Source organism: Pleuronectes platessa, chromosome 19, assembly GCF_947347685.1.
Source record: "Pleuronectes platessa chromosome 19, fPlePla1.1, whole genome shotgun sequence".
Classification (NCBI taxonomy): domain Eukaryota; kingdom Metazoa; phylum Chordata; class Actinopteri; order Pleuronectiformes; family Pleuronectidae; genus Pleuronectes; species Pleuronectes platessa.
Window position 1 is genome coordinate 2,102,277 of NC_070644.1, and position 24,160 is coordinate 2,126,436.

The 24,160-nt window shown below is 40.6% G+C and overlaps 1 protein-coding gene across 5 annotated transcripts; it reads left to right on the forward strand.

The window, feature by feature from the left end:
* The first annotated feature begins 1,019 nt into the window (after nucleotides 1-1,019).
* Nucleotides 1,020-24,117, forward strand: mef2ca (myocyte enhancer factor 2ca). Of its 5 annotated transcripts, none has more exons than XM_053410910.1 (10): nucleotides 1,020-1,306; nucleotides 10,427-10,600; nucleotides 12,970-13,173; nucleotides 20,196-20,339; nucleotides 20,430-20,619; nucleotides 20,717-20,761; nucleotides 20,942-21,108; nucleotides 22,242-22,371; nucleotides 22,470-22,593; nucleotides 23,261-24,117. In XM_053410910.1, the coding sequence occupies exons 2-10, from the start codon at nucleotides 10,547-10,549 to the stop codon at nucleotides 23,607-23,609; spliced, it is 1,407 nt and encodes a 468-aa protein (XP_053266885.1). In that variant the 5' UTR covers nucleotides 1,020-1,306; nucleotides 10,427-10,546; the 3' UTR covers nucleotides 23,610-24,117. The 5 variants fall into 5 exon arrangements, with proteins under 5 accessions (XP_053266885.1, XP_053266882.1, XP_053266883.1 ...); XM_053410907.1 differs by having other exon boundaries at nucleotides 1,022-1,306; nucleotides 20,427-20,619; XM_053410908.1 differs by lacking the exon at nucleotides 1,020-1,306 and adding an exon at nucleotides 1,481-1,832 and having other exon boundaries at nucleotides 20,427-20,619.
* The last annotated feature ends 43 nt before the right edge of the window (nucleotides 24,118-24,160 follow it).

Consider the following 24,160-nt stretch of genomic DNA (forward strand, 5'->3'; position numbering starts at 1 on the left):
GCATATGTTTGCATGCGTGCGTGTGTGTGTTTGTGTGTTTCGCTGAATGTTTATAAATCAAATTCTGTTTGCATATTTCAAAATTATATTGGTCTTAACACCAGCTTGACCTTCGGTAGATGTTTTAGGTATTGTAGCTGCTGTAAGATACTCATATTAGGTTCATAAAATTATTTTGTCATTTATATTTAAAATCTAAATGTATAAACGGACAGTGTTTTATTGATGCAGAATAATAGTATATGTCGGTACACAACGACCATCTGAACAGTTTTTCATCAAAACAGTAAATGTGATTGCATTTTGGACTTCAGTGAAAATGAAAAAGGTGACGTGAGGCAATGTTTCACAAAAAGTTCTTACTTTTTATTGCCTTCTACAGTTGCAATTATTGTGTTATTATACATTTATTATTTTACCAGGGTTGGATGAGTTTACAAGCCATTAATATACTTTTTTATTTTTAAAGATTTGTTCAGAGGAAATAAAATACTAACAGCTGATAGATACAAACAGAGAACAGCTGGTGAACTTATTGAAGCATTTGGCAGCTACAGAGCCAATATCAGCCTCAGGACGTGGTGGAAACCAAAAACAGCACTAAAAGAGAAGGAATACTGGACACAAACAACACTCCACATGAATCATCATACTGTCACACTTCCTCTGGATTTGAATGATTAACTCTAAGACATCTCATTTTCCATAGACTGCCTCCACTTCCCCCTGTGTGCTTAGACAAATAAAAGAGTGTCTAGTTAGGCTTGTTGTTTATGAGTTGTTAAACTTTCAATGATAGAGTAGTTTTTGTTTTTATTTAAATAACTCTTCAAATGATTCAATAACTCCGTCTTGAAAACACATAATTGAATCAGAATTTGATAGTGCTTCTTCCATTCGTGAGCAACATGTGAACAGAGATGCGACGAGAGAAGGTGCAGTGGTGATTGTTGCCGCTGAGGGGCAGCAGTGGCCCTGAGCAGGAACACAACTGACAGCTTGAACAAACAAGAAGCAGAGTAAATAAACCTGTTGAGAACACGAGTTCCTGTCAGTTGAACAACAGACACTCAGTATCTCACGTGTTTCCTAGCGCCACTGCTCTGTCTCTGGAATGCGTCCTCTCCCTGTGTCTGGCAGCTTAGACGTTATTTCTTACGTGTGTGTGTGCGTCTGTTTCTACCTCCTGACGCACAGGTGCTCGTGGAGCAGAGGCGCGCGCTCAGGAGGAGACTCGCTGATGGAGTGAACCGCAGGACGGAGAGACACCGGAGAAAGTCACGGAACACACGCGGGACTGAGAGAGGTGAGCCCCCGTGTGTCCCTGTTGAAGTGTAGCGTGTGTGTGTGTGAGAGAGAGAGAGAGAGAGAGAGAGAGAGAGAGAGAGAGAGAGAGAGAGAGAGAGAGAGAGAGAGAGAGAGAGAGAGAGAGAGAGAGAGAGAGAGAGAGAGAGAGAGAGAGAGAGAGAGAGAGAGAGAGAGAGAGAGAGAGAGAGAGAGAGAGAGAGCATGCGGCCACTTGACTGATAAACAACAGGAAACAACACAGAAGCGGTCCCTCAGGTCCGCGGCTCTTCTCCTCTTCTCCTCTTCTCCTCTCACCCGCTCCCCCCGTCTTCCAGTCCGGAGAACTTAAACTCCCCCATCTGCGTGCACTGCATTCGGCTGTATTGTCTTGTCTTGTTGAGTGTGGAGCCCCGGAGTTGCAGCTTGGTTATCCGCCCTCCCTCCACCCCTCTTCCCGGGGCAGAGACCGGAGGAATCAGTCGGAACTTTTTCTGCCTCATGAGGAGCGAATGCACGGGTGCGTTACTTTTCTTCGGCGACACCTGGTAAGAGATGGAAACCTTGACACGCAGCCTGTAGTTCACACTCACTCATCCACACGGTGTTTACCTGCAGCCCGGCGGGAAGAGCCACCGTCTTTAAACAAAAACACATTCCTATGTCAAGATCTTCTTCACTTTTCCTATGGCTGTTTTGAATGGATTTTTGCCTCTTGGTTACACTGACCGGAGCAATTTGGTTTCAGGAAACATGGATGGGCATTTGATTATTTTCTGATATTTAATACACTGAACAATCAATACATTTGACGAAGATGAATGGAGTTATTGTTGGTTTCAACCTCACAGTTCTGTGGTACAATAATACAGAAATAACAGAGGGGAAAAAAAACAAGAAATTGGATAAAACAAAACTGTAGGCTACAATCAAAAGAACTGTTCAGGGTCCCATGATATGCAAGACCAGGGGCCACATTTTGCAGATGTTGGGGGACATACCATGGTTTGTAATCAACTTAATTGGTGCAGATTTCTTACAGAATTATGTTGACAGTGAAAAGCTGCTGCTTTAGGGGCCCCTGGGGGGGTTTCCAGGTTGGCAATCTTGCCTTCCTGCGTCAGAAGATGCATCTCTTACTTTGAGAAACTTTGACGTCATGCTTTTTATGTCCACCTCCTCAACCAGTAGATCCCAATCACACAAGCCCCCAGCAGTTATTCAGACTGAACTTAGCTCTTCTGGTTGGTACCTGAAGCAACACGGCCCTGCCAACGCAACCCTGATATGACGTTTGAATGCCGCACTGCATTCTGTCTAAATCTCTGTTGAGTCTTGTTACTTGAAGAATGATTGAACTAATCTGGTTTACTCCTCTTTTCAAAACTTAAAGCATAATAAATTCTGCTGATAATAGTTATACTACTACAAATGCTCTTTTAATTTAATAATTTGAACACAGACTTTCATCCGTTCCAACTGGCTACTTAAAACTGGTCAAAGGGTTTTGCAGTAGGAATAAGAGGTAAAAGAGTAAACACCTTATTATCGTAGCTTCTAATTTGTGTAATATTTAGTTAAAATCCACCCAGACAATCCTGACAGATACTGTCAGGAGAGAGGCTGTGTCCCATAGACAGTGCAGAGTGAGATCAGTCACTCATGCTGAACATGTGGTGTTTGTGCCACTAAGTGACTCATTCACTGCTTATAGAGGGGTGTCCCTAACCAGACCACATGTATTAGATCAGGTTACCTGTGTCTGCTTCTGAAACCCTACAAGGGACTTTGAGCAGTAATTTACCCAGTTTTTGTTTTTTGAAAGTTGATGAGACACTTGATATCACGTTTCTCTGCCTCATATCACACATCCAAATATTGCACTTTTTAACTTGCAGTTATCTGACCACGCTGATGTTTGTAAATCCACTGTTCTCCTTTATTCAAGTAGGTGTAGTGTCTTGAACGGCACTTCATTTTGCCCTGGGTGAATTCTGTGTTTCCAGGTGCATAATCTATAAGTGCAGAAGTTCAATTGTCTCAGACTTGACTCTCCTACATTTAATACACTTCATGCTCCACTTCACAGTAATACAGGCACTTTACAACATAATAGGGCTGTAGCCTCCAGTCTGGGGGGCTGGAACAGAGGAGAACTTATGTACTGTACACTAAATACCCGCTGGCAGTCCGAAAACTGTACTGTATGTTACTGTATGTTACTGAGGGTTTCAGTGATTATCATGTGGTGACACAGCTGACAGGATTCCAGTCTTACATCAAAGGAAACTGAATATTAAGGACACACTGAAATGACTTTTTCCCTCATACTGATTTTGGTATTGGCCAAGTACAAGCCGAGTACTGAACCAATACCATTGTTTAATTAATGATATATGTGCCTCACTATGTGGAAGAGACATAGATTATTATTTTATGTGTGAGACAACATCATAGTTGACTTAAATATTCCTAACATGTAAACAAATAGATATTTTTATCTCAGTCATCTCAGTCATCTCAGTCTGTATGTGGCACACGTCGAGAACCGTTAATCTCTCAGCTTCACACTTGGCACTTGTATTGTGTAGGTGCATGTGTTTGTGTTTGTGTTTGTGTAAGGGCCCAAGCTGCTTTTCTCTGTATTGAGATTGATTGACTGATTGATTGGAAAATTTAAATTTTTATAACAGTTTTTCCTCATAATCCATTGGCAAGTATTTTGGAAATGGTCTGTTCAGGGATCCCACACCACATCTAAGATTTGCCAATCATCTATTAAAAACTATTTTTTTATGTGCTATGGTGACAAAAAAGTTAAATTCGCACACCAAGCAGTCAAAAAAATGTCTTCGCAAAGAAGATTGTTTATTTATTTTTATTTTTTTATTTCAAGTACATTTGAAAAATGTGGGGCTCAGAGTTTCCTTGACACACCACAGGCAGAGTTTCCCACATCATCCATATTTGCACCTGCAACATTACACAACCACAAAAAAAAAAGTATCAATTTGATGGATTACTTTCTCCAAGTAGGTTTCAAGTCTCTGCAAGTCCCCAAATTTCTCCCACCTCTTGCCGTTCATTGTGGTTGTGACTGCATTAGGCTCTAATTCATGTATTGAATATGAAGCTTGTTATCATAAGATAAATGATAAATTCCTGATAAATGTCACCTGAGGCTACATACACACCACATTGTTCCAGCTTTAAATCACAATTGCTACATTCAGGCCTGGCATGCACGCTACTCTAGAGTCTTCAAGCAACAAAAACTGAAAAGATTGGAAATTAAATGTGAAGCAGTCAACTGCAATCGATTCCTGATTGGTTCTTATCAGTAATAATAACACAACTACCATACTACCATGAAACAATAGCACTAAATATCGCAATATATTTTTTATCGATAGCAATATTACAAAAGTTCAATATATATATATCCATTACAGCTTATGCATCGTGCAAACACAGTTATTAGAACATATTTGATTGTAACAATGTTTTCCTGTTCAGGAAAGCAAAAATCTGACCTTAAACTTAAAAGATAGAATAATGTAAAATTTATCATGCTAATTCTCGATATTGATTGAATGAAAATGATCTTGTATAATTTTTAACCATATGGGCCAGTGTTGATGTAAAGTCTCAGCTAACAGTGACAGTACCACCTCATCATCAGTCAAGGAAAATAGATTGCTTGTTTCTTTTCACTATTGACTTTCCACTAGTAGGGTTTTCTGTAACTTAACAGCCAAATGCACAAGAGACCATCTGCTTTCTCTTTAAATTAGCATGCACATGCCCAGTGAATGACCATGTGATATGTATTTTCCGGTGTGTTTGTATTGTAAGGGATTATCTCTTGTGTATGCTTAAAACGCTTGTTTGGATGGAGATCGTTACAACAAAAATGTAATAGTTTTCAGGTAACCTGAGTCAGTGTCAGTAATAGAAATGATGCGTCTTAAAAATTAAGTAACAAAATAGTCAAGTATTTCTTCAGTTTTATCTCTGTGTTTGGTTCCCCCCATATCCAGAGGGAAAAGTCAGTCTCCTTAGCTGCTTAATGCTCCACTATGTTAAGCTGCTCCTCTTTGACTGTGTGTCTGTTTGATGTTGATTAGGTAGTGGACAGTGGCCTTGTCAGAACCCGTTCCGCATTACAGTAAGAGTGGTCAGACTGACCTGGAACCATCAAATTATACCTATAGTTATTTGATCCTTTTACATCTTAAACAATAATTATAAATACTTTGCATTTGTCAGCTCAGCTTTCGTTGTTTTTGTATTGATGTTTAAGTGCAGTTGCAGGTCCCTCAAAGTCCCCTGCTCAGTTGGAGGCAGTGATGGAGTGAATCACACAGCAGTTCTTCCACCTCCTGTCTGTCAGCCCCAGGCAGGAGAGCCTTACTCCCCCTGCCCCTCATCCTCCACCCACCCCACCCTCCCTGGCTCTCTGCCACTGTGTGACATAGAGACACACAAGTGTCCTGCCAAAGAATACCACTGCCACATGTCCCCCGCTAGCTGTTTCTCTCAGCTGTGAGGACACTCGCACGCAAGTCTACATTGCTGACCCTCAACAAAACTGAGTACATTTACTTAAATACAGCTGTATTCATTAGTTAAACTCTAGTCAGTGACTCTTTGGGTAACTGATTACTTGTTTAAGTAGTTTTTCGTGTAAGAACATCAAACATCTTAGGCGTTCATCTTCAACATGTGAGGTTTTGTGGCTCTTTACATGTTATAAATTACAGTTAAGTGAATCATTATGAAGATTGAAATAGTTTCAGTCCTACACAAACAAATTCAAAACTAGCTCTCAATAAGAGTTCATACTGCTTATAATTCATCTGCATTTAATACTTTTACTTTGAAAGTGTAAAGTACATGTTGTGCATGATATTTACAAAGAATTTGATTTAGATTTTTACTTGTATGAGAGTACTATTACAGTTTGTTTTTGGTACTTTTACTTAAATAAAAGATCTAAGTACTACTGTACTGACACACACACACACACACAGTCAAACTTGGCCTCTCGCTGAGGTTCAGCATGTTGGGAAATAATTGGCAAGTCCGAGAGAAAGAAAAAGGGAGCAGCTAAGGACGTAGTGAGATGGCTGATTTCCATCTTTTTTCCTCCGCTAAACAGTCGCTCCCTCTGTCTGTGAACCAGAAACCAGTCGTATTGTTCTTTGGGGTAAAAAGTTCATTCTTTTATTTTTGGAGTCCTTCTGTTTTACACTGAGTCTAAAAATAGCAGGACAGTTTGTGTGTGTGTGTGTGTGTGTGTGTGTGTGTGTGTGTGTGTGTGTGTGTGTGTGTGTTTGGGGGGGGGGGGGGGGTATGCTTTCATCCTGGAAAAGATCAAACTCTGCATTAAATCACATCTACAGTTACAGTACACACATATACACCCACTCACTGATTTTGAGAGTTAAATGCAATGTTTCCCTTAACGTCTCTGTTCGGCCTAAAACTCTCCTTTACTACAACATGCTGAGTGTGCTGTTGTCTGTGAGCGCTCTAAATTTAAACCGTGTTGGTCCTTGTGCTGTTTTCCTGAAGAGAGGTAGGCTCACAGCCGGTGTGACTCAGGCTCTAGATATTCATGTAACGCTTTCAGGCTGGCATGTTCCTGCTCGCTCCACACGATTTTGATAGTATCACATCTCTCCACTTAATCAGAGTGGTTTGTTTTGGCAAAACACATCAATTATCTTCTGGTGACAGAAGCTCTCAGATCATATTCACACATTCCTCATGTCAAAGATGTGGATGGAAAAATAATTGAGGAGAAGAGACAGATTATTATTGACATTAATGATTGATTTGTTGGAATCATCAACTCACAAAAATGTCCCTCACAAGTTGCCTGACCAACAAGCGTTTAATTTATAATCATATACAAATTAGAAGCATGAAACTGAGCGATTTACCTTTTGTGATTGATAGCTAAAACAATTATACGCAAAGATAATAGTTGAATATCTAATTAAACTCTTCAGTTTCTTATTGACTTCCTAAATATATAGTAACAAAGTATAGAAACCATGTGCATGGCAAAGAAGGAACATGTCATCCAACGCGAAAGTGTGATAAAATACACTCCTTTGACAGTTTATGCCAAATCACACCGATCAAATTCAGCAGATTTTTGTAGATAAATTAATGGAATATCATCCAAATCATCCCCAACTTTATCATCACCAGTTACAGTTGTTTATGGTAAATGTGTTAATGTCCTCCTTCAGATCCTTCATAACTGTGCAGTAGACTCTGCAATGTTAGTGTGACCATGGGAGACAAATTAACGGTGCACAACCCTGTGGATGTCACCACCTTTTGTTTGTTTTTTCCAATAAGAAGACTGCTGTTCGGTGTCTGGGTCATAGACCTAGACCCAACTCTCGTCACTGGTAATGATGCTCGAAGGTTAAATCATCCCAGTCCTGTGCACAGATCCTCGTAGATTTGCAAAAATACGTGCAACACAGTTCCAGATGTTACATGACGCAGATCATATTGAACAGTCTATCGAGGCTGATCTGGGCATCTTATACTATAAGCCCAAATCCAACCTTATTTACTGATCTGTTCTTGACTGAACTCAGTAGTGCTTGTCCTCCTCATTCTGCTTATTTTAAAACAGCGTTTTCTATACGTCTGCTCGTATGGCAGAGGAAAATTAGGGTGTGGTGATGTAAATATATCTGCACTGATCAGCGCTTCTATGTTCAGACACAATAGCCCTAATAGCCCATCACCCATAACACTGTAGTACAACTAAGAGTTCACTGCCTCTGTAACTCTTTGTTGTATACCAATAAATTAAGGTTATAAATATCATCCTTTAAAACCAGTATGTGAATGTGAAAAATAAGGTGTCAGTTAAGTTGCCATAGCTGTTGCATTGATGTCTCAGTTACAGATTTGTTCAGCATCAACTTAATGTATATAGGATTGAATTGCATTCAACAGATACCAAGTGTTACAGGATTCTGATCGGGTGCAGGTGATCAAAACCGTGAGAAAGATTTATTAGACATTTATTGAAACAATGAATCAAGAAAATCAGTTTGTTGCCGCCCCTGCCTGTTAAAATCGTAATACAATAAATAATGATGATGATAGTAATTAAGAGTGAGATAAAGCAAAAATTGCAACCTTTGAAGACTTTTATTGACATAAAGGGAGAACCAGCATTCAATTTCTTCCTTTGTTGAGAGAGCAAACCTTCACCACCTTCTTACGCCTTCACAAATCCCAATTTGATTCTTCGTGTCACCCCCCTGTGCCTGAGGGCTGGAACCTCCCGAAAATGAGCACGCCTTTTTTTCCTTTGCCCTGCTGTGATGACGGCGGAGGCCTGCCAAGAAAACCTGTCGTGTGTGTTTGTGTTGTGTGCTTCTGTCTCAGCGTGTGTGAACATCCAGTTGACTCAGTGACCCAAGCTCTTAAGCTCCACTTTAGGAGTGAGACACGGGTCACATGGCATACACACACACACACACACACAAAAACACACATGTGCTGATAGTCCTGCAAATGTCTTTCTTAACAGTATAACACATAATTTCCCACTTCTAGCAGATGTCCCAGTACATTGATAAATTTAAAGTTGTTGTATTTATCAGGTCTAACAGATTTAATGGTTTATTTCTTCACACTCTTACTGAAATTGCTTTTCCTTTCCCAGATTTTTTTTCAGATATTGTGGTTTGCTAAATGTGACACTGCAGTGCTTCAGAGGAGACACGCATGTTTTTCTCCCACCCTTTAAAAGTATAAAAGAAGCATATCTGAATGACACTTGTGTAGGCAGTTGGACGCAGCCCAGAGAGCCATAATCCCACCTTTTTAGTTTAGTTGTTTTTGGCATACAGCCTGAGGTTTGGCATGTACAGGAAGCACCGAGGGCAACGAGTCTGTACAAGAGCTGTTATCAGCCGCAGTCGAGTATCAGGGTTTGTACTGGTTGGTTGGACTGAGCAGTTTCAGCAGCAAGTGTGGTAATTGAACAGGTGACAGCTATTACAGGTTAGCAATTGGCTGAAAACAACCTTGCTACAAGCCCAAACATTTTTTTCTCTGCACGTCAAAACTGAAAATAGAGTGGATTGCTTAGATATACAAAATGCCTCTCCAAATACTGCACATGTTACTGTGAATGCACTATTGTTACATTTGTGATTGCTGCTCTTTCATCTCTGTGGGACTTTTTCTTCTGTATAAATACTTTAAACATTGTTACACCTCTTCTTTTATGTTAGACAATGTCTGTTCTCCATAATGTTGTAAATATTGTTATTTTGCTGATGTGATTTGTCACACACATCTATTGCCTGTCGGTCTGGCCTTGGAGAGGGATTAACCCTAACCCTAACCCGTCACTTGCAGTTCTCTCTGAAGTTTTTGTTTTGCCACCCAAATTTTATTTTGGTACTTTTATTGTGGATTAATAGCACCTTGTTAAGCCCCATGATGCAAATTGTAATAGATCATTATATAACATCATTTTGTATAAAATGTACTGTTGAGTGTCATTATCATCATTGTTGACGTGATTCTCATCCCATCACTTCACAGAGACAAGTCCCATCTCAGCTCCACTCAGAGATGGTGTTCTTCAATGTCATTTTTCCAAACTTCCAGGTGCTTTTACACAGCACATGATCCATCCCAACTCATCACTCTTTATTATTCGCATTCTGACATGCAGGGTTCTTTCACTTCCTCCTGAGCATACAGTAACCCCCTGAGGAAGCTGGTTTTTTTGGGTGTGTCAGGGGGATACAGCAGCAGTAAATGGACGGGTATGCAAACAGACAATATATTGCCTGTCTGTGCGTGCATGGCGGGTGAACATTGCTACTCAGCGTGTAATACTACCCACACGCAATCCCTTTTTGGTAATTAGATACAGTGTTCATACATGTTTCTGTCTGAGTTTTGTTTTGAAGTCTTTTGTTGGTTTTACTGCCCTGGAAATGGTTAGATGTTTACACGGCATGTCTTCAGATGTGACTGAAATGTAAAACTGGTTTATCCTCTGCATTGGGTTTGATGCATTTTCTAATATTTTTTTTACCATAATGAATATGTTGTTTTGCTGTTTATTCATTTTCCACAGGGCCCAGCCAGCAGTTTGGAATTGATAGTGAGAAACCTTGAAGACCTGTGAGTCAAACAAAGGAACCAGAGGAGGAGACGTTTCTTTATAAGAGGAAAAGCAACAGGATAAATAACGAAGATGGGGAGAAAAAAGATTCAGATAGCCCGGATAATGGATGAACGGAACCGACATGTAAGCATACAGAAGGATTTCACCTTTCAGATGTGACAGTAATTTAAAATGTTGGTCGCAAATACCATATGCATTTTAAAAGGCACGGCAGCAGTCAGTTGAGGATGGCCCTATGACATGTTCACAACACTGAAGATGACATTTTCATATGACAGTTTGCCATTAGTGTCACAGTAAGTTTTAATAGTTTGGCTGAGACGAACATCTACAAACCAACCCAACCAATCAGAGCATGACTGACAATATTGACAGGATTTAGTTTTGGAAACGCGGTTTTAAAAATAAAGTTTAGGGGGGGATCCTCCACACACCATCGCAACATTTTCATCCATCTAGAAAAAAAGATACAAAAACTGTACTGCTGAGTGTTACAGTTATAGTGTAAACCAGTTTGTAATCTCAGTCCTACATAGAACTCAACAATAAACTACATTTAGTAGTGCACGATTCAATGTAAAGACTAAACAAGAAAGTACATAAGAAACAGCACAAGATGTAAACAATGCACAAAACATACTCAATGTAACAGTCCAATAAGAGCAGCATGAAATGACCAGCACCAGATCTTTCATGACCATGACTGAATCCTCTTTAAAAGCTGCTTCAGTTAAGTCTACAATAATCTTTGACATGAATTTGATTCCTGGGGGTAAAAAGTTAATATGTCAATTCTCTGGATCCAAAAGAGCTGTCTGACCAAATAAAGGTTTGTGCAAAGGGGCCCTGAGGAAGGTTATTTCGGTAATCACAGTAATCTCACTGGTAATTAACTAAGTGATCAGCAACACAACAACCTGTGAGAGAACACTTTTTCTTTCAACTTATCTTCTTTAGAAGTGATGCTGTTAAAGGGATAGTTCACCCAAAAATGATAATTCACTCATTATCTACTCACCCCTATGTCGATGGAGAGTGAAGTGTTTGAGTCCACAAAACACTGCTGGAGTTTCAGGTCTATAAAGTGTAGCAGCCGAATCCAGAACAACTGAAGATATTAGGGACTTATCTTCACACAAAAATAAAACAACAGACAAAAAAAAACATGCCTCCATACTGCTCATGTGGTGTAATCCAAGTGTCCGCAAGCCCCAACATTAATATTCAACTCAAAACAAGGTCATTTACACAGTGTTTTAAGCCTAAATGTCCAATTTGGGCTATGCTAGCTGATGTAAACATTTCCGACGGCCCGAATGCACCTCGACGGAAGATATCAGAAGACTTTTAGGCTTAGAACTTAAAACTTTTTTTAAAGCCTCCATATAAATAGATCTGGTAGAAGACACTCATTCATTCACTGTCTCTTCCTTCGTCACACTCAAAAACACAATACCAGCCACATACAGACGCACTACAGTTCCTCAAACTGGTGATATCATGTCACATGATCCTCACAAGCTGTCTGACTCTCAGTCAGAGGGGCTGTATGTGAGCCTGTATTCAACATGTAAGACCCGTTGGCTCAATTCAAATAAAATTACACCTGATTAATAAGAGCATACTGTCAAAGGGAGTTTTATGCGTAGGCATTGTCACACAATTGTACGCACAAGTGTACACACACACACACACGCATGCGTGCACTCAAGCACACACACACAGACTAAGTCCTGTCTGGGGGAGTGGTTCCTCTTTTCCTGTTATGACAGGAAATGCAGGCACATATGCTTCCTGACCCCAGTAGCAGAGCAGCACTGACCCCGTCACAGTCCTTCTGTGGACTGTATGATGTTAGAGCATTATGTGAGTGTTTGTGTGTGTGTGTGTGTGTGTGTGTGTGCGTGTGTGTGTGTGTGTGTGTGCAAACTATGAAAAGGAGGAGTGTGAATTTATCTTTGAAGGAACATACCAGTACGAGTTTAAGCTGCTCTGTCACTATGTTCCAGGTTTGATGTTATATTCATAGCTCTGGCTGTGGATGTAGAACCTAGCTCTGATTGATCATTTGAAACGACACAACCCAAGCCAGAAAGGTGCAGCAATTAAGGGTTGATCAAACTTAACTACATTAGGACAAAAGAGATTTTTTTTTAATGTATAATGAAAGACTGTTATAATTATGATTCCAGATGAAAATATGTAGGTTATTTAGAAATGACTATGATTTCACTACACATCAGCTCATATTGTAATGATAGTAATGGACACTTGGATTATTATTGTACAAATCAACTTTGACCTGATAATGGCACCAGATAGAAAGTCAGACAATGACTTAAGTTCTCACAGTTCCTACTTCAACACAATTCTGTTAACAAGCAATAATGCTTCAAAATCAACTGAAGATCCACCAACCATGATCAGTAAAACTACAGCCATGAATGACTGACAACATTTCCTCTTCCTCTTTACCTGCTCTCTTCCTCCAGGTCACATTCACCAAGCGCAAGTTTGGTCTGATGAAGAAAGCATATGAGCTGAGCGTGTTGTGCGACTGTGAGATTGCACTCATCATCTTCAACAGCACCAACAAGTTGTTTCAGTACGCCAGCACCGACATGGACAAAGTTCTGCTCAAATACACAGAATACAACGAGCCCCACGAGAGCAGGACCAACTCGGATATTGTGGATGTAAGAAACACAAACACACACACACACACACACACACACACACACACACACACACACATTTACATTTACTGACACTAGATCTATCAGTTAGCTCATTGACAGAAAAAAATCTAGAGCAATCTGATTAGTTGTTAAAGGCATTTCTAATGTTTTTAATATCATTGTAAACTTCATATTTTGGGTTCTCAATGAAAGTCTAAAATAATTTGTATTTTGACTATTTCTTAATTATTTCTAACTAAATATCTTTTGGCAAATTACCCCCCTACTCTGTTCTTTGATTTCGGCAAATCAGAATGGTAAGAGTATCATAGTGAAATTAATAATTCCCTGTTAGCAGTTTCTGTTGGCAGCGTACAGACAAATATCACTGGATCACTGTGATAAGGAGGAAAACTGAGAGGTGACAGCTCTACCGATATAAGAAGCATTTGTGTCTCTATGATATTCAGTTTTGTTTATAGATGCTTTTTGACGATGGATAACAATCATAGTGATTTCCACAGAAAGACTTATTGAACCTAAAAACAATCTGTGAAGGAGCCTCACAATATGAAAATGTCTGTTATAGATTCAACAACTGAGTAAATTAATAAAATTCTTCAGAATAATCCATAATAAATATGACCAGGCTGGAAACGACTGGAGGGACTGTGTCGCAGATGCTTGTCAGGAACATCATTTCTCTGTGTGTGCATTAGTGCGCACGTGTGTATGTGTTTGTGTGTGTGAGAGTGCGGGAGAGAGAGAAAGAGAAAGAGAGACGGAGAGAGAGAGAGAGAGAGAGACAGCATTGTACGAGAACATAGCAAAGCAGTTTGTACTAGATTTAACCTTGTTCTGCTTCAAATTATGTAATAGTGTTAGGAGAACACAATGGCAAGTGTATGGCACATGCAAATGCACACACACACTCTTTGAACACCTACAAACATACATACACAGTGTGGATATTGGCTAAGCACACCATGTCACCAAGGTTAAACCCAAGCTGTCAAAAGTCAGAGAGGAGGCAGGAGTCTGTTGCTTCAACACTGGGAAGTTAGCAGGAGTTTTTATTCCTGCTCTGTCTTGTGGTTTCATTTAAGAAAACCCTTGCTATTGATTACAGTGAGATTTTAAATGGTTTGGGTCTGTATAGATATTTTTCTTGGACTTTTCCCCCAACATTCCTTCCTAATTTAGAAAATCCTGCGGGCTCTGAGCATGGCACACTCTTTTCTCCAAAGCGCTCCTAATGGCTAACATCGAGAGACAACCTAATACTAGTGTGACTAAAGTGGATGCAGCATTCTTATGCTTTGTTACTATTGCATTTGATTTCGTAAGATTGTAATTCAAGATTTTCAGAGCAGGGTCAATTGTTGACTGACTCCTTGTTGAAGAGCACTTATTCATGTCTTATTTAGAATTTTGGTGACTTCTAAACATTTCAAAACCTCTAAGCCTCAAAGGGCATTATATTAAGAACAAGGAAGGATGTTGCTACTGTGAGTCCATGTGTGTTCTCCGTGTGTACGTGAGCTTTTCTTTCCACGCGGCCCACCACATGGTCTCTTGGCCAGCCCCAACAGAACCAGTTTTATATGCTCTGTAATCCTCTGTAATCTGCCACAATCTTGTTTGGCTCATTACTGTAATCTGCCCAGGCAGCCGCTTCATCTCTGCTCTCTATGTCCACAGTCTGCTGCTCTCTGCTCTAAACTGTATCAGCATCCTCTTCACCCGCTGTGCAGCATTTCCTCTGTCACTACTGTCCAACTTCCTGTTCTCTTGTGTTAAGATCGTTCTCACCCACCCACCATCCTCCTGTTGGGTTTGCCAATCATAGGAGAGTGTTGTGTATTGGTGCTTTGGTTAATGTTTACTGTTTCATAGTATTTTATTTTCCACACAAAATGTTTAAGTCCATCCACCCAGCCCAAATGCTTCCCACCTCGCAGACGGATTTTGTTTCTGTTTCTGCTCTTAAATATTAAATGGATGGTTCAATCACTTCAGAACTTATTAGCTGCTGCCTTCATGCAAGGGTCATGCTAATAAGGGAGCAGGCAAACTGATCAATTTAGGCCAGAGTACATGTCAAATTCCCCCACTTAAGCTTGAAGAAATCCAGGAAGTGTCTGAATGAGATGGGAACTTCGAGGCAGCCACAGCAGAGGAAACTCATGTTCCCCAAAAAAGAGGTACCTCAGTTGGCTCTTTTTTTAAATCACCCAACATTGAGCAAACTACATCAACGGAGTGTGGCTCAGGTCACATTTTTCTGTCTGTATCCGTCCAAGCCCAAAGAAAACAAGAACAGAGCTTGACCTAACAGCAGGCTTTCTAGTAAATCTTTTCTGAACCCAACTCAAGCATGACACAGTTAAAACAGTCTGCACTGACTTTGTGTTACCCTGACATGAATGGTTATTACTTATTTTCCCTGATTACTGACTTGTGTAGTGTAAATAATCAAGTTGCAGATAGCCCAGCCAGCGCGACAGAACTCAAATCAAAGCCGAATTTCATTAAAAAAAATCCAGCCCCGGTCCCGATGGGCTCAGATCTGGTATCAACAGGGTTCTACTTTGTGGTCATGTCATGATAGTTAAAGGAGGAAACCCAAGCAATTTCGCATTGTCCTTATGTTTTGTGAAGGTCATATCTCAAGAACACCTTAAACAAATTTCTTTAAATCTGGTACAATCATTCACCTCGACTCAAGTTCCACTGCCTTTATTTTGGTGGACAATGGTCAAGGTCGCGTTGAATTAAAAAAAGTATATTCAAGAGTTTTTTTCTTTTCTTGATGTCTTAAGATCAGCTTGATGGAATGTCTTCAAACTTGGTGCAAACGTTCAGTGGAACTGAGTAATTGTTGTGGTTGAAGGTCAAGGTCACTATGCCCTAACAAAGCTCATTGTGTTTGCATTAGGAATCCAAAATCTCTGGAAATATTTAAGGAAATCCTTTCAAATACGGTACAAATGTTCACTTACACTGACAGATTAACTAATTCGATTTTGGTGGTCAAAGACCAAAGGGCGACGCCACGGTGGCCTCACAAAGCCAGTGTGGACACCAGTAAAGTAAACATTTAAAAATGTTCTGTGTTGTAAACCATTTTTTAAATGCCATAGGGGAGTTAAAATAGAATTTACTCAAGTTGATGCCCCAAAACCTAAAGATACTCTGTTCACCATTATGCACCCATGACTTAGAGCATTTAGCCGATAAATCTACGAGTTATAATTGCAACAGAAAAGAAGGGGAGGTTGGAGTGCGTGGTTCAATGACAGTAGGCCAACATACTGCAGCTATGAAAAGGCTCTGCTCCAGTGAAATACACTATCTGCCAGACAGGAATTCAGTAGAAGAGAGGCTCCTTTGTTTTGGTCATCTCTTTTTTTCCTTGTGGGGGGGGGGTGGCATGCGCCTATCTTGTGTATGTGTGTGTGTATGTGTGTGTGTTTAAAGAGTGCAAGTCAGACAACTATCAGCTTATTGTATTGTTTTCATTTAGCCTGGGAACTTTGCTGCTATTTATAAATCGGAGGAGTTCTGCATTCTTCACTTTTACTCCGTCAACCCTACTTTTTGGCCCACTGTGCTCTCTCTCTCTCTCTCTCTCTCTCTCTCTCTCTTTCGCTCTCTTTGTGGCTCCATGTTGTTTTAGATTAGAAACAGATGAAGTTTTCAATAAATCTGAGCGTGCACATGCGCACACACTGAAGCACACGCCAACGCTTGCATGTGCTCACAGACCAAGTCCAGTTCCTTTGTGTTGGCTGTGATCCCTCCCTGCTAAATGGCTGGAAACCGGTAGTGGTCTAAAAATAGCGCAGAACACAGCTAAGAATAGCCATGACGGGCAGTGAGTGTGTGCGACTGTGGTTTGCCTGTGAATGACTGAGTGTGTGCGTAACTGTGTGAGCCACAGGAGGAAAATAGAGAAAAGGAAGAGAAGTAACTTAAAGCTAAGCAACCACGTCTTCGGTCCCCTCCTTCCTTTTCCCCTTGTGACCAGTCCACTTTGTATTTGTGAAGCTGAGGAGCTGTTTGTGTCCAGTGCTCATATACTCCATCTAATAAGAGTGTTGCTTAGATATCCTGCTCAAGGATGTGTAATAATTCCTGTAGATATATGTCAGTGATTATGGTAATTCATAAGTGTAAAGCTCCAATGCAAGTCAGAAGTTCAAAAAGTAAAAATAAAGATAAATGTAAAAGTACTTTGTTTAGCAGTAGATTGTGTGTGACTGACTCTTTAAGAGAGTGTTGTTTTACATTTTAATGCACATGCTTTCATTTAAAAGTAACTTCTATCGGTCTAGCGCTGTAAAAATACAATATTCCCCTCTGAAATAAGTAGGTGGATATTTCAGAACTGCACATACCTGAGAATAATAAAGAGTTATAAAAAATGTTATAACCATATTTTCACACTTTTAGATCAGATGTTGATACAGTTGAGAGCAGGATGGTGCTTTCAGAACCATTGGAGATGCTTCAATTCATTCGATTTAATTCATTATTTGGTTCCCTCTGGTGACCATTAATGTCAGTACATAATTATTTAATAGATATTTCAGTTTAAACCCAAAGCGATGGACGGGCTCAATTAACGAATGAAGCTCTTCAGAAGTTATTCAAATGAATCACTGTTGTATTGAACACTGCACAAGAGTTAAGTACACAGGTATGTCTTTCTGAGAAACTCAGATGTATGTTGCTGTCAATTTATGAACTATTTTCACTTGGAATATCCTAATAATTTCAGCTCTATTTCTGATAAATTATGAGTAAAGTTTTCAGTTAATTTGGATGTAAACTATAATCAACTGTTAAATAAATGGTATTTCTTATGCCTTTAATGTAGGGCTATTACTATAAATATGTGCTGCTCTAATTCTGGCTTAGCAGTTATAGTGGGATGGTGTAAAAGTTGCACGTCATGTTCCCTGGCGCACGCAGGCACATACGCACACACATACACTTGTGCACACATGCACTCAGAGCATCATTTGATGTGGAAGTGGAGAAGCAGGAGGAGAAGACCACCCACGAAATAGAGAGAGCAGTGGAAGCAACTGAAACTGAGAAAAGAAAAAAATAAAGAAGAAAATCTATGGAAAAGAAAAGTAGAGATGGATGTGGGAGGAGGAAGAGGAGTGTGTGTGTGTGGGGGGGGGGGGGGGGGGGGCAGTTATGGGGGCAGGCTGGCATGGTATTATGGCATCCTCCCTGTCTGTCTCCAGTACCTCCATAGAGCTGTTCAAACCACCTGCCACCATACACACCCTGACACACACATTCCATACCAGTGGTGTAGAGTAACTTAGAATATTTAGTCAAGTACAGGACTTAAGGGCTTGTTCTTTCATTTCGGAGCATTTTATGCTTCTCTATCACTTTAAATGTAGTGCAGCGTAGTATAAAGTAAGTACAGTATGAAGTAGCATAAAGTAGAAATACTTATTTACAGGTATAAGAAAATGTTGTAACTTTATTGGTATTGCTACCTTTACTAGAGGTCTAAACATGTGTTCCTTTAACAACCATTCAAGGTTGCAATGATTCCATATTTTCACACAGTAGCTAAAAGCTGTAAAATGCTGCTGAAGCATTAAGGATTCAGGATTACTGATTCAACAATGTCAGCTCATGTCAAGTGCTTTTACTTTCATACATTTTGTTTAATGTTTCTGAACTTCGAGTCAAATTTGAAACACAGTTTTGTATGTAATTGAGTATTTTTACTCTAAGGTACGTACTGTGTTAACGTAACCCCTTCGAGTGCTTGTTTTCTTTTCTTTATTGAAAGAGGAAGTAGAGAGGTGTGCAGTAGTGACACTATGTACAGTGTTCGTGTTTGAAGAGGGAAAAGTAGGCTAGAGGAGTCGGTTTTATGTTTTAGTAGAAGAGCCAGATTTGACAGGTTGTGAGGGAGGGATGGGAGCGACGAGAAACTCACAGGAGTAAAAAATAGCCTTCTACGGCCATCCCTCTAGTAGCCACACTAGCATTGGTGGTAGCTGCCTCACCCTTCTCCTCCCCCTCCTCTCACCCCCAATCCTCTAAAGCAAAACAGGTGGACATGACTGGGATGAGTGGGATAGCTGCACTGGGCCAACCGCTGAGTCCTGTGTGTGTGCGTGTCTGTGTGTGTGTGTGCGTGTGCGTGTGTGTGTGCGTGTGTGTGTGCGTGTGCGTGTGAGTGCGTGCGTGCGTCTGTCTGTCTGTCTGTCTGTCTGTCTGTCTGTGTGTGTGTGTGAGTGTGTGCGTGTGTGTGCGCCACAGTCTTCCAGTGTCCAGTGACAGACTGGACTAATGGGCTGTGAAGTGCTGAAGCAAGGCCACTGAGAGCCAAACCACATACACACACACACACACAAGCACACACACACACATACATGTAAGCACAACCAGCGTTATCATCATCTGATACCTGCGTTAGAGGAGAGATTTTACAATCCTTACATGAAACTTACTGACGTTTGAGTCACGCACAAGATGTTTTTTCCAAATCCACACATGAACTGAAGTGAAAGTCAGACATATCAGGAGGTTTTATAATGTTTCCGATGTGTGTTATGACTGAATGTTCTTTCTCTTTATTCTCAGCTTGTCTGGCTCAAAAAGTTATTGGATGATGATGATGATGATGATGCAAATGCAAACTTAAGGGATACCTTCTCTTATGGTGCTATCTTGTGGTAGAAATATGCACTGCAGCATATTTAGTTGAAAGGATAGGTTCACATTTGTGCAGCATACATACACAAGAAATAATACATTGATTTTAATTTAGCAATTATCATAATACAAAGTGCAGTTAACAGACCAAAAACCTAAATCATATGTGACCTTAAATCCGCACCTGATACTGAGGAAGTACTTGTCGGTTTTTCAAAGACTGTCTCTTGATGTGATCCATGACTGATCTTGGAACATCACTGCCCCCTGTTGACCAATGAAATACAGTGGTCATCGCTATGATTTTACATGTCATGTATTTCTTTACCCCTTCTAACCAGACACTGCGTAAAAAGGGTTTAAACGGCTGCGACAGTCCCGACATTGAGGCAGATGACTCTGCTGGTCAGAGCCCAGAGTCAGACGATAAATACCGCAAAATCAATGATGACATCGACCTAATGATCAACAGACAGAGGATCTGTGTAAGTTCTCATTATTCCCTTTATTTCCATCTAAGCAATGTCCTTGTTTCTTCTCAATAATGTTAACTGTTGAATATAATTGCACAGCAGGGTCTGCCTCCCTCCAACTATGACATGGGACTGTCCATCCCAGGCAGTAATGCCAGCGGACTGATGTACTCCCACCCAAGCATAGGAGGTGGTCTAGGTAACCACAATCTGCTGCCCATCTCACACACACACCCCTCCCTACAGAGAAACAGCATGTCCCCTCAGCGGCCCTCTAGCACTGGAAATGCAGGTATGTATGAGATAACTACACGATCCTAAGTAAAGAATCCCTTCTCTTGACCCCTGGATGTTTGACCACATGTGTGTGTTTTTTTTTATCTATGTAGGACTGATGGGCTCAGAGCTGACGAGCAGTGTGGTCTCCAGTGTGGGTAAGACTGGAACTGCATCATATTCTATAGTCACTAGATAAGTTTCACAGGACTTGTCCCAAGTTAAATTGTTAAATTAAGGATAAAGCATGTACACACCTTCAGATCAAGGATAATTTATCAATGGATTGAAATTAAAGCGCCATTCAAACATGAATATCTTTTTTTGTGTCCCACTAGGAAATGGCAGCTACAGCAACCACTGCACCTCCCCAGGGCTGCTGTCCCCAGGAGGAGTCTCCAAAAACATGCAGAATAAGAGCCCTCCTTCGATGAGCATGAGCCGTAAGCCTGACCTCCGAACGCTGATGCCGCCCTCCAACAAGTGCAACAACATGCCATCTGTCGTGAGTGCTTTCTTCTCCATTCCACCCCTGTTCACTTAAATTCTTTTGATTTTAACTCTGTTCATTTCAGCGCAAAATGCACACTATTATAATGCTTGGAATAAATTTGAGTTTGTGCTTTAATGGTGCTCTTCAAGTGTGAGGACTTTGACCTCATGTTGGTAAGTAGCATGTAAGGGAACATGTCGTGCAAAAGACAAAAGCTCTGAGTCTGTGGTTGTTTGGGGGTCAGTACATCACAGGGCAGATTGACATTTTTCACTGACCGTAGAAAAAAAGGTAATAATTTTTCCCGCGGAAATCTGAACAATGTTTGAGGTTGATCACTGTAGATGTCGCCCACCCTCCGTCTCTCCCTCCCTGAAAATGACAGACACATACTCAAAATCCTCATAGCTATTTCCCCCTTGAAAAATCTAGATCTCAGCTCCAAGTATTAAAAAGAAACCAAACGTAGTACCTGTGTTAAAATGTAATGATAATGAGAAAAGATAATGCTCAATGTTTTTAGACTATTTTCATTAGATGCAATGAGACAACTGTAGGTTTGCATCAGTGCAAACTGTTTACCTTTGGCGTTCTATCAGGGCAAGCGATTCCTCTCTGTACATCTGATCTCAGAAGAGCGTTCAATGCTGAAGGATCTGATTTGAATTAATTTAGTAATTTATGCTCTTTGGCAGCAGAGTGTTGTCTGTGGAAGCTAGCTTGACTTCCAGCTGTTACATATATTATTTGTGCGGCTGTGACTGTGTCCGGTTGACCAAGCTGAGGGGAGAGCAGCATGTTTTGGACATTGAAGCTAAAACATCCTGACCAGCTTCCCTTTTTTGGGTATTGGAAACTGCAGGCTTTTCCACTGTGAAGATTGCAGTTTGGTCTGTGGATCGCAGTCACAGTTTGTAGCAGCTGCAAGTGAATATATTGCTCCACAAGTGTTGAAAAATTTACGAGCAGAGTGACCCTGACTAATAAACAGCACTGCAGTGCTTCACTTTACTGAAACCACTCAAATTAAATGACTCTGCAGCTTATCTGAACTGTAACATTTATTGTTTTGTCCATTGTTTTAACTGTGTTTTTGTGTTCAATGATTCAAGTTTTACAGATGTTCATTTCCATTGTTTGTGCAGAACCAGAGAATAAATCACTCTCAGACCGCTCAGACGCTGTCGACTCCTGCAGTGTCCATCTCTGCTCAGACTCTTCCTGGACAGGGGATGGGCGGATATCCGTCAACACTCAGCTCTTCTTATGGCACAGGTGATTACTACAGAACCATACTGCCACAGACAGAGGACGGCTGCCTCAAATAGCCTCTAGTCATTTACTGAGGAGAGATTTCTGTGTGTTTTCTTCAGAGTTCTCTCTCGGAACTGACCTGTCCTCTCTGTCTGGATTTTGTGGTTCTGGTCTTGGATCCATGACAAGCTGGCAGCATCAGCAGATACAGAACCTGCAGCATCCAGCACTTGGACACATGGGGTAAGGGTTTCTGATTAAAATAACATGTTTTGGTACAAAAATTATTAAACAAATATTTTCAGATAAAAAGGAAAAGATAGATGACAAAAACCACTTGGCAGAAAATAATTCAATGCATTCAGTAGTTTGAAACAACTATATGTATAGGTTCAAAGTTGTTAAGTTTAGCAATGGAATTTGTTTAAATTCCATATGGTTAACCCAAGATTACTATATCTCTATTGTGGGGTTACTCAAAGCTCAATGTAATGCCCATGATTATTCATTTAGAGCATAGATGACACAAATGTTGATGAGCAGATGATAGAGGAATTGTTTAGTTATCAAAGTGTATTGATGGGTATTCATAAACTAATAATACTTTGAATGTGTTTAGATGTGCTTCTATTATTAATACAATATTTTGATAAAAAATAAATAGATGCAGTCTTACCGCTAGGATTTTTTATTAGCAGTGGGGGCAGTGTAGCAGGTGAGTGGGAGGATGAGGAGGGAGAACATGCGGGAATACTGGGATAAAAATCACAAGAAATTTGCAGGAGTTGTTGTTGAGTTTACATTCAGGGTGTGACCCATAAAGTGTGAGTTTATATTCAGCAGGTTCTGTTTGGGAGAGATGATTTAAACATGCAACAGATTAATTAAAAATAACTCTCTTGTCCCGCAGAAACTTGTGTCAGAGCTCCAACCTAAACCTCACCTCAGGTCATCAGAACCTACACATCAAGTGTGAGCCAGCTTCTCCTCCCAGAGACCGGAGTGTTGCCATGGTCGGCACAGGACTCGGAGGAGGCGTGACCACAGCTGGATACTCTACCTCTGCCAGGGGTCCCAACGAATCGGGCCGCTCCCCCGGTGACAGCGCATCCAGCTGTGGGAGCTCGTATGAAGGCAGCGAGGAGCGTGAGGATTATCACGGCAGCGACGGCTTCCTACTCCGACCTCTGTCCAGTCAGGAGGAGCGCCACAGCCCCTCAGTCAAACGGATGAGGCTATCAGAGGGCTGGGCGACATGATTGGGGCCGGTCTACAACCAGAGGGGAAGGGATGTTAGTAAAGTTACCTTATAGTGTTATTATTATTATTATAATCAAATTCTTATTGTACCGAGTGGGTGTGCTATATGTGTAATGGTAACATGTATGTAAGGGGGGGGGGGGGGGGCAGAGTCAGACAGTCATACAGTGATGCTCTGCTGTATCAACAACTTGTTCTGTAGCTAGACTTGTACACTAGAGCAATGACTCCTGGATGATCACAACTGGTGAACAGAACTTGTAAGATATGGTTTTTATACTTTGAAAGCTGTGTCAAAAACATCTCATCTAAAAGGAAGATTAAGGGGAATTGACACCCGACTGTTCTTAGTAGAGGTAAAGGGTGACATTTTAGGGATTTTAGTGCAATGATAGAAATAATGAAAAAAAAAGAATTTCATAACATCCACGGCCCGACAAATGAAATATGTTTTGGAAATGTGCATTAATCCAAGAATACGAGATAACACAAAAAGTCAAACATCAACAGATGCAGATCATGATTTGTATTCCAAATAACCAAACCTATT